The sequence below is a fragment of the Leptidea sinapis genome, chromosome Z (assembly GCF_905404315.1).
Source record: "Leptidea sinapis chromosome Z, ilLepSina1.1, whole genome shotgun sequence".
Classification (NCBI taxonomy): domain Eukaryota; kingdom Metazoa; phylum Arthropoda; class Insecta; order Lepidoptera; family Pieridae; genus Leptidea; species Leptidea sinapis.
Window position 1 is genome coordinate 35,379,430 of NC_066312.1, and position 11,135 is coordinate 35,390,564.

Below are 11,135 nucleotides of genomic sequence, written 5' to 3' on the forward strand. Positions count from 1 at the left end.
GATGACTGGATGATTCTGTTATCAAGAACTGATAGTGTTATAATAATGAAAATTACAATTAAGAGCAAAAAGGTTACGATTTTTATGAATGTATATTAAATTTTCCTAAATGTACTGACAATGAACAGTCATACTATTTATTTCTTCTTTGACTGTCAACCAAGCTGATATATAGCACAAACAGCTTTCTTTTGCAGAGCAAACACTATATCAATGTCAGCAGCATGACCCCACAGTAAAATACCATACATAATGAATCTGTGAAAATACCTGAAGTACACTTATCTAGCGGTCGCAACATTCTTGTACTCTCTAATCTTTCTAATGGTACATTCCGCAGAGGTGAGTCTATCTGCTACCTACATGGGAATATGTGTACCCCAATGAAGCTTTTTATCTAACATGATACCCATGAAGACAGTAGTGTCCACTTTACTCACTTTAGAGTAGTATTTAAAACACCAATGGGCATGGGTTTTCCCTACACTTTGCTTCCCTTTGTATTGATAACATAAATATTATCTAAATATCAAAAAATATTTGCATTCTCATAAAAGTTATCATTTATTATTCCTAAAAATAAGTATATATTTTATAGTGAAATCTATCTTTGATAGAGTTACAAGTGTTTGTAGATATGAAGAAAACATTATTGGCTTAACATCAAACAATCCCACACTATTGCTTGAACAGCAAATATATGTGTGCTTAATATCTTTGACTAATATTAAATACATTTACTTAATCAAGTAATGTCTATCCTGTCACTACATTTTATTCTAATTCATTTAATAATTATATGAAGCGACATAATATTCTGGCTATCATGACATGTAGAAACTGAATTTAAAAATATGTATATAAAAGTCCTATACTGACTCAAATTGAATACTACATAAATATTAAAATAACTACTTAGTACTAAATTATACAAGATATTTTTATTATTTTACAAATTATGTTTATGGCGACAGCTAAATAAATTAATACTTACAGTTTTAATACCCTTAAAGTAATATAAAAAAATATAAACAAAATATTATGTAGTATGCACCTGAATGTAAGTACATAACCTTCATAAAACTTTATTGAAATGTATCAATATGATATTAGCAGAATTATCATCGAAAAAGCTATTAAACAAAACATTTAATTATTTGCCGGAGCATGCTTTAACGCAACATTCACTTTTAAATATAGAATTGGTAATCTTGAAATAAGCATCATTCTTACCTCGTTGACACCTGAATCCTGAAGTGACTTTTACAACTTTGAACACAAAACTTTTTAACAATAACTTTGACACGTTAAAATAATCCCACAATACATAAACACTATAATTATGTGCAGTTAATAGTTATTTCTTTAGTAAATTAACACGAAATTTGTTTTATCACGACCGGAAACATATATTATTCAAAACAAGATTGACATCACCATGTACACTATCCATACTCCATAGTGTTATAACACTCAGTCCGTAAACGTATACCTACGTATTATGCTATATTGTTGTTGATGCTCAAAGTCGCCATCTATAGGACGGCTAACCACAATGAGAGGCGCGTTCACTATCACAGATACACACTATTGAGAGATACTACGTCTTCACTTCAAAGAAGATTCAATAGAGTTTTTATAAGCCTTATAACTTAAGTACCTTCAAGTATAGAATAAACTTCTCACTTAATGGTAATCTGGTGTTGTGGATGTCCATGGGTGGTTGCTGCACCACTTCCCATTATGTTAGCCTCTTGTCTATTTGCCGGGCAACTAGACATAGACTTACACCCATTTCAAAAAAAAATATTAAAAACAGCCTGGTCAAGTTGTCCACCCACATAAAAATTGGTCATAGGTTTAATAATTGCTATTGGAGTATGATGCTGTAAACTATTTTATTATATAATGTCCATTTGGCTTCAGTTTGATAAAACTGTGCAGTAATTGAAGACAAAGGTTTGTGTGTTTCCAAGACCTTCGTAATCTCGTTTCAGTAGACTCATACTGCCTATATAGTTGCAATGCAAACAATAATCAGTTAACAAACAGGTTAATCAGCGGTACTGAATGCTTATTAGTCAGGTAAATTCACAACATTGCGAAAACAAAAGATCTATTTCCCTAGTGTGGTATTAGAGGTGTTTACATTGTAGTATGTATTAGGCTATAAGGTTAAAGGTGAATTCACTGCTAAAATCTCACTTTATCATATCCCCTAGATTTGAGAACCCTCCTACTGCCACAGCCATTTGCCCCCTCTAATATAAAAAAAATCTGACATGTAATGAGAGAACTATGGAAGAACAATAGAACCTGTGCAGTGAAAAGTTACACTAATAACAAAGTCGCAATCTATAGGATGAAGGAGTAATTTTACTCTAATGGCTAGCCACAATCAGGGGCGCGTTCACTACCATAGACTACTGAGAGATGCTACTTCTTCACAACTTCGGTGCGGTCGTTTCGATGTTTTATTTGTTGTGAATTTCTTTAACTCAGTACACGGTAGTCCACACTATTTTCGATTATTCTTAGTCTACTATTATTGTATTAACGCCTCTCGCCTCCTCACGCCGCGCGTGCGACACAAGCACATCTCACCTATTACTATGTATGTAGGTACAAACCTACCTTGGCTGACACAGACTACAAAAATAACAATGATCGTAACTAGAATTAGATTATTTAATTAGATTGTATAAAAATACGCATTTATTTGTATAATTTTTAGTGCATATTCTATTGTTTTGGAATAGTGATTTTGATAGTCGGTTGTTTTTTATTTTTAGTGAATCTGGAGTATGCTAACTAATAATTTGTGTAAATATGTGTAGATCTAGTAAATTTTGCAATGCAGCAATGAACGTAATTTTATTATAGTCAGTTAGAAATTCTGTCACACCCTTGCTGTATATAGTTAAGGAGTTCCATTGATCATCATATTTGACTACGATGATTACTTGACCATAACGACGTTTCGAAGGTGACTCAAATATCCGGATAGAATAAAGTAAAAAAACTCAACCGAGTTTCGTTAATTTGCTCCTAAGAATTGAAGAGTTCCATTACTTTGTCCTGTATCTCATAATCATAACCTAATCAAACTCTCACCAAACTTTTCACCTTTGAAGTATATAATATATTTAGCAAATTTAAGACTTTTATGGTTTTCTCTTGGATGCCACTGTCAGATCTAGACCCAGATTGCAATGGGACCACACGGGGAGCACCAGAATTAAAATAAATAAAGGATTATTAAAATCGGTTCACCAAGTCGAAAGTTCTGAGGAACGAATAGAGAACCCCCACTGATTTGAAGTCCGTTAAAAAAGGTCATAATATAATCACGGACGAGTAAAACATACGGACTCCGTGTCACCTTACACAACAGTGAGGCACCAAAACAAGCCGGTAAACGTGTAAATACATAGACCCACGCATACACTTACAGTTATACAAGCCGATCAGCCGCCATTATGAGATTTGCCATCGTCTGTGACTGATCAGTTTGCGTCGCAATAAAATCTTTTAAGAATGCCGTTGTGCGTTGTGAAAATGTGTAAAAAAATAATATAAAAGTATTTGTGGATATATGATTATCTAAGGGAGAAAAAATTGTGTAGCTGGTATACCCCGTAATCTCACACACACTAGCATAAAGGTTAAAGGAAAAATTAAAAAGGTTAAAGGCTAAAAATTAAATTAAAATATGAAAACTTTATATTTTACTGTGTAGTTGTATATCGCCATTTGAAAATTTTACATTAGCACAACATTTTATTTATGATATCAACTACATACTAAAATATATATAGGTTGTTTTTCGTGGATACCTATATAGGATCGTTTCCTCGAAAGTGGGATTTTTAGCCATGTCTCTACCTAGCTACAATGTGTTGAATACTAAATAGTCCAGGAGGAATAGACGCATTTTTTCGACCATATTTTTATATTAAAAAAAAAGCCCGCTGCGTTTCTTGCTCCCATTCTTCTCAGGTCTGAGGCAGTCTCTTTTGAAAATGTGGTAGTTTTTGACGTTCAATAAGTGATTTTGAATCCTATTTTAAATAGAAATATTTGAATTAGTACCGAAAACTATTCCACCTCAATTTATTTATGCGATCTTTATAAAATCGCCCTACTGGTGATATGAGTCCATGTTGCCATGGGACAACCTGGTGTCATATTTTTTTATATTATTTATTAAGATATAAATAAAAAAGAATCTATGACTTTTCTTTCTTTTCTTTAATATTTTCAGAGATATGATATTTTAAAGGTTTGAAAAATCGCATAATTTTGGTACCCACGACCCAAGAAAAATATATTTTTAAATAAAATATAATATAAATAGTATTTTTTGAATTCCTTCTTTAGTTACTGTTCGCTTTCAAACTTAAAGTAAAAAAAGTTTGAAAGCAAACAGTTGCATATTCTAATATTTCAACCCCATGTCTATGCATCAAATGTCACTATACATTTCATACTAAACTAAATTTCAAGTTTTACTTTTTACGTAAAAAGGCAGTCCCGCCTCAAATCACGTAGTATTTAGTATTTACATACTCTTTGAAGTTTGAGTTTGATCACGTCAGCCTAGCGACTTAGCGAGAGTCTTTAATATGAAAAAAGCAATTCACTCGATTGTATGAGCTCAAGAAAGTTAGCCCCCAGATATTTTTTTTAATTTTTTATCAATTTTTTATTTTTTTTTATTACATCGTTCGTTCGCCATTTGTTCTTGATTGTTCTCTATAAACATATGTTTGTTCTCGATTTATTTATTAAAAAAAAATGCAATTCATTAAAATTGGTTAGGTTAGGTTATGTTAGAACAGTTAAAACAACGCACGACCCGAGCGTAGCGTGCCGCGGCAGCGGCCGGCGAGTGCCTGAACCAAATAGTAGGCGTTTCCCCCCATTAACAGGGGGCGGGGGCTAACTAAAGGGTATGTTTTTAATTAATTGTTTTTAAATAAACAACAAAACAACAAACAATTATTTATAGCGAACAATTAAGAACAAACTTGTTACGAACTAACGATATGCGATATTGAAAATACAAAAATAGAAAGAAATTTTTTTGGGGGGCTAAGTTTGATGAGCCGATTGTATGAGGCGTGCAATCATTAATCGATTGACAGATGACGGATATAATCTTGTAAAACACAGACATAGCCAAAGTCCACTACATTCCAACTGTTCGTTTTCAAACTTAGCCTGATAATACTTCAACGCCTTTACATATACTACAGCCTTACAGGTACATATCTATATATTTCAAACTTAAATGTCAAATCTCACTGCATACTTCCCATTAGACAAAATTTCAATTTTGACTTAGGCGGTCCCGCCTCCATTTATTTGGTATTTACATCTTCTTTGTTTACATCCTCTTTGGATCTTGTAGTCAATGTATTCGAATTTCGAAAGTACCTGTTATAAATTCTTTGGGATATACCTATTTAAATTTTCAAGTGTAACTCGAGTATGTATGGCATTGTACTAAAAATAATGGCAGCAAACGCTGTCTCGCTTTAACATATGTTCGACTCTTTTGTTTGTTTTGGTTTGAGTGTCATGTGACATGTCATTCATTCAAAATAAAAGTGACTGTTAGCAAAATTTGTTACGAATTTTCTTTTTCTTTTACTTTATTCGTGTATTATTCAGGGAAATTTGCTTAATTATTTATAGAATAAATGCGCAAGACTTTCTAAGCTATAACATGTCATAAAAAATTGTGTAAAATATGTGATTTATAATCTGGCTCAGAAAGGTAGCACTAAAGAACAACTAATAAGCTAATAAAGAATGCCTAAAGTGATTAAAAGTGATAGAGTATTGATTTAATTCATCTAGAGTAAAAATTAAAATTTTCTAATCTATCTGTAGTGTTTGACACTTTTTTTATCGTTTGTCGATATTTTATTTTAAATTATTATTAAATTTATTTTTATTTATTTCATTTTTATGGTATCTATATTTTGATCAATTAGGTTAGTTACCTTTAAAATCCTTTATTACATTGTGTATGATGTGCAAAAAATATTTAAAGCCCAAAAATTAGGGTTAACTAACTTCTGCTAATATGTATTCTGTTTTTATTTCAGATTCAGGACCCTCGCCTACGACTTTATTGCAACATCTGAAAAACGAATACCAAAGACTGTTTAAACCATAACTACAACGCAAAACAAAACTTTTAATAAAATACTAATTATGTTAATTGTTTTTTTCTTTGTAACTTGTTGTTGTTGATAACTAAAACGTATCCCGTTTAAACTATTTAGACTTTGCTTAGGTCAATATTAAAATTAACAAAAGAGAACCTTAAAATTAGACATTATTTATATATAATTACTTATATGTATATATATCGTTAATTATTATATTGGCAGCTCTGATATTACGTCATTAGTTGATTATGTTGGTATCAAGATTTAGTGCAATACAATACGAGCGTGAAGCGACATTTCTCATTATTTTGTATGGCGCTCCCGTTCCTTGAACGTAGTGCTTAAATTCTCTTTGATTAAAGCGGACAACGGAATATTGATTCAAGTAATTGAATATTGAAAATAATTGTATTTTTGGCGACTGCTGTAAAAAAGTTATGGATACCACCAGAACTACACCTGAAGCCTTACAAAGAAAATTGTATTTTTTATTAGAACAACTACAAGAAATGGCTAGAGAGCTGCCACCGTAAGAGCACATTAGTTGTTTTTCTTGAAATATTTACAGTTTGCAACCTAGCTTCCCCAAATATATGTATTTGAGTCAAGGATCATCATATAATTTTTTTTAAATTTTAGCAAATATCAGATGAGAGTTCCTATAGAACTATTATCAGGACTTGCTAACTGTCTTCTCAATGAAACAGTTTTTGAAATAGTTAAAGGGCTTATGGAAATTCAGCATGTTACAGAAAAACATTTGTTTCAACAAAGACTTCAAATTATCAATAAGCATGCATGTAAGTTTTGTTGAGAGTTTTTTCTGGTGTGGTGTTGAGGTTTTGTATGTTTATATAAAATTCCCCTGTTCCAGTGGAAATTCAAGCTATGTTAAGAACAGTTCAAAGCCCAGAGGAACAAGAAAAACAGAAGCATATTTTGCATAAAAAACATAGAGAAGAATTAATTCATACTGACATGAAATTAGTTATTCAATTAGATCAAAAAGTATGTACTAAAATAATTTATGAGTAGTAACTACTGCATGTATAGTATAGCACTAGTAGCAGTAGCAGACTTAATAATTATAATAAATCATTACTTTCAATTGTTTCACACATCTTACACTTGATGGGTATAATTGATGTGATTTGCTGTATTTGGAGTATACTAACTCTGTTTTTGAATATTTTTCTGACAATGACTAAAATTCTTTACTAATACACTCATTATTTATCTTACCATTCAATAGAGATTTCCTAAACCTTACAACTTGAGGACCTTCAAGCATAGAATAAACTTCTTAAATTCCAAATGCCGCCAAATTCCACCTTCGCATGAAACACCACGAGTTAGGATATCATCCCCACCATCTGGATGTGTGGTGGTCCTCCACAGTGCGGTTTTCAAGGAGTTTTCTTCCACATACTACAAAGCTGTGGAATGAACTTCCTTGTGCAGTGTTTCCAGGATGAGATGACATGGGTACCTTCAAGAAAAGTGTGTCCACCTTCCTTAAAGGCCGGCAACGCTCCTGTGATTCCTCTGGTGTTGCAAGAGATTGTGGGTGGCGGTGATCACTTAACAACAGGTGACCCGTATGCTCGTTTGTCCTCCTATTCCATTAAAATAAAAACTGGTAATCTGGTGTTGTGGATGTCCATGGGTGGTTGCTGCACCACTTCCCATTATGTTAGCCTCTTGTCTATAGACTTGCCCAATTTTCAAAAGAAAATATTAAAAACAGCCTGGTCAAGCTGTCCACCCACATAATAATTGGGCACAGGTTTAATTATTGCTATTGGAGTATGATGCTGTAAACTATTTTGTTCTATAATGTCCATTTGGCTTCAGTTTGATAAAACTGTGCAGTAATTGAAGACAAAGGTTATTAGGCAAAGACGAATCTCATTTCAGTAGACTCATAATGCCTATATAGTTGCAATGCAGACAATAATAAGTTAACAAACAGGTTATTCAGAGGGTACTGAATGCTTATTAGTCAAATATAATTCACAACATTGCGAACACAAAAGATCTATTTTCCTAGTGTGGTATTAGAAGTATTCACATTGTATTATATATAGGTTAAAGGTAAATTCACTGCTAAAATCTCACTTTATCATAACCCCTAGATTTGTCCCCTCTAATATAAAGAAATCTGACATGTAATGAGAGAACAATGGAAGACGAATATAACCTATGCAGTGGAAAGTTACACTAATAATTATAATGGTTAGTAAAACTGGCAAGAAACCAAAAGACATTAAATTTTGTATACCTATAAGCCTGCTACCAATACTGGTGAAAGTAATGGAGATACTATTTTGGAGCAGAATAGTGCCAATAATAAAAAAAAAACAATTCCTTACCACAAATTTGATTTTCATTAAAAGCATGTCACCACTGAGCATAATAATATCATGTTTGAAAAAATACTTAACTGCACAATGGTGGAACAGCAGCTGGTTCAAATATCAAATTCATGCAAGAATGATAACTGATGCACCTTGGTATATAAGCAATGATACATCATAACCTAAATATATGATATTTAGGTTATGATCTATCATTATGTACAAGTCATCATTATCACCATTACACAAGAAATAAACACATAACAAAAATATACAGAAAAATAATCTAAAATATACTTCCTTAGAAATCTTATGAGAGACCAAGCTTTGCCTTTGCTTTGACCAAAATTTACCGATGCAAATGACTTATTGAGACAACAGTCATATCAAAGGGCATGTGCCCTTACAAGACTGACTTATAAACACAAAACAATAATTATTGCTAGATGTCAAGAAGACAGATGGCAAGAATTTTATTTTATTTATTATTTTTATTAAAAATACCCATTGAAAAGTATTGAAAGAATAACAATCACTTCATGTAAACTGTATATTTATTAATACATAAAAAAAGAATTAGGATTGTTGAAAACAATTAAAATTTCATCATTTTCAATACCTCTCAATGAGTTGTTTTAATCAGGGGTGATATGAGAGATTTTTAATGTAACAGTTATATTACATATATTACAAATTCTGCACCTTTACAAAACTCATATATGTCGCTTGAGGCATATATTATTCCATCTCCATCTTGTGAGCTTATTAAGTTGTGGTACTCAAAGTTACTATTCACAAATAAAAAGTCGATGCAACCCATGCATTTGAAATGGCAACGTAATTGTCTAGATCTCACCACATAACCAGCTATATATCCAACTATTTGCTATACTATTCACAAGCTTATGATCATGACAAAGTTATGATCTACTAAATGAGACATTATCCCTCCATTTTCTTATAAGTTATTTATTATATAACCATCACTTTCATTCTCATTTGCCACCATTTAGTACTCTGTTATTTGTTTAGCACACAAGACATTAATAGGGTTGATGATATCTTCTGTCTTTTACTTAGAATATTAGAGATAAAACATTTTTTTTTTAAAAAACCAACAGACTTCAAAAACACTAATCCAAAACAATATGTATAATATGCACTAAAAAGTATAAATATAATTGCGTATTTTTATACAATCTAATTATTTAATCTAATTCTAGTTACGATTATTGTTATTTTTGGAATCGGTGTCTTTCCGTCACGACCCGCTCTCGCCTCTCGCCTCAAGCACATCTCACCTGTAACTATGTATGTACTTAGTTACTAACCTATCTTGGATGACACCGGCTCCAAAAATTACAAAAATCTTAACTAGATTTAGATTAATTAATAGGTTGTATAAAAATACGCAATTACATTTATTTTATACCTACTTTTTAGTGCATATTATATCTATAGTTTTGGATTAGTGTTTTTGAAGTCGGTTGTTTTTTGTTTATTTTTTTTTATTTTTAGTGAATTTGAAGTACACTAACAAACAATTTGTCTAAATATGTGTAGATATAGGTACTAAATTTTTCAATGCAGCAATGAACGTAAGCGCTTTGCAATATGATTACAGACAGAAATTCTGCCAAAGATCGCACCCTTACTGTAAGTCGTTAAGGAGTCCCATTGATCATCATATTCGACTACGACAATTACTTGACCATAACTATGTTATGGTAGATGACTTAAATATCCGGATAACATAAAAAAGATTCGGCCGAGTATCGTTAATTTGCTCCTAAGAATTGAAGAGTTCCGTTACTTTGTCATTGTTCCGTAATCAGAATCTAGCCAAACTCTCACCAATCTATATTTGAAGTATAAAAAATATATAGTCCTTTCCAATAAAAAAAGAATCATCGAAATCGGTTGGCGCGCTAATAAGTTATTCGTAAATTTATCATCCACTTTGCTATACGTATGTATAGCAAATTTAAGACTTTTATGGTTTTTCTCATGGATGCCATTGTTAGATCTGGACCAAATTAAGGGTTCTCCCACGGGAAGCCAGCTTTCAAATAAAAAAAGATTTATCAAAATCGATTCACCCAGTCGAAAGTTTTGAGGTAACAAACATACCGACGAATTGAGAACCTCCTCCTTTTTTGAAGTCGTTTAAAAATCAATTCATATTTCTTCACAATTGTACACGAATCAAGTTTGCTGTCAGCTGAGCACTAAGCACGTACGGTTACGCGCTGCGCATGACCGACGTCGGCGCTGACCGCTGGTTGAGCACTGCTGGTTGAACACAAATGCAGCCGTAAAGTAGGATGTATGATAATCTTGTTAATTAACTATTTCATAATTATGTAATATTTTACAGGTGAATGACCAGCAGGACACATTGGCGCAAGCGGGTGTACCAGGATTCTTCGTTACAAATAAACCAATCGAAATTAAGGTTCAAATGTATCTCTTAGATTTTATACTACGATTAAGTAAGATGGATATTCCATAACTAGAATAAGATGATTATAAAACATAATATTGTGGTATTGAATTGAATGTAAAGGACTGTAAATTGAATATATTTTTAAAATAA

At 32.1% G+C, this 11,135-nt stretch overlaps 2 protein-coding genes and 1 long non-coding RNA gene across 4 annotated transcripts in view; 2 read left to right on the forward strand and 1 right to left on the reverse strand.

The window, feature by feature from the left end:
* Positions 1–1,450, reverse strand: part of LOC126979167 (axin-like) — a 128,401-nt gene extending 126,951 nt beyond the window's left edge. For both annotated transcript variants that reach the window (XM_050828410.1, XM_050828411.1), the window contains exon 1: positions 1,234–1,450. The gene's annotated coding sequence lies outside the window, so the exon portion shown is untranslated. The remainder of the gene's footprint in view (positions 1–1,233) is intronic.
* Positions 1,451–5,650: 4,200 nt separating this feature from the next.
* LOC126979193 (uncharacterized) lies at positions 5,651–6,232 on the forward strand. Its single transcript, XR_007732774.1, has 2 exons — positions 5,651–5,782; positions 6,117–6,232. It is a non-coding gene; the product is annotated as an uncharacterized LOC126979193 (long non-coding RNA).
* A 229-nt stretch (positions 6,233–6,461) lies between these two features.
* On the forward strand, positions 6,462–11,135 carry LOC126979181 (gonadal protein gdl). Its single transcript, XM_050828431.1, has 4 exons — positions 6,462–6,711; positions 6,822–6,982; positions 7,057–7,190; positions 10,917–11,135. Exons 1-4 carry the CDS (start codon positions 6,620–6,622, stop codon positions 11,049–11,051), a joined length of 522 nt encoding a protein of 173 aa, XP_050684388.1. The 5' UTR covers positions 6,462–6,619; the 3' UTR covers positions 11,052–11,135.

Excerpts from the sequence above, each read along its gene's own strand:
- LOC126979181 (XM_050828431.1), top strand. The coding sequence starts at position 6,620 with ATGGATACCACCAGAACTACACCTGAAGCCTTACAAAGAAAATTGTAT. Across the intron at positions 6,712-6,821 it reads ATGGCTAGAGAGCTGCCACC|CAAATATCAGATGAGAGTTC; the intron begins GTAAGAGCACAT and ends TTTAAATTTTAG. Across the intron at positions 6,983-7,056 it reads AATTATCAATAAGCATGCAT|TGGAAATTCAAGCTATGTTA; the intron begins GTAAGTTTTGTT and ends CCCCTGTTCCAG.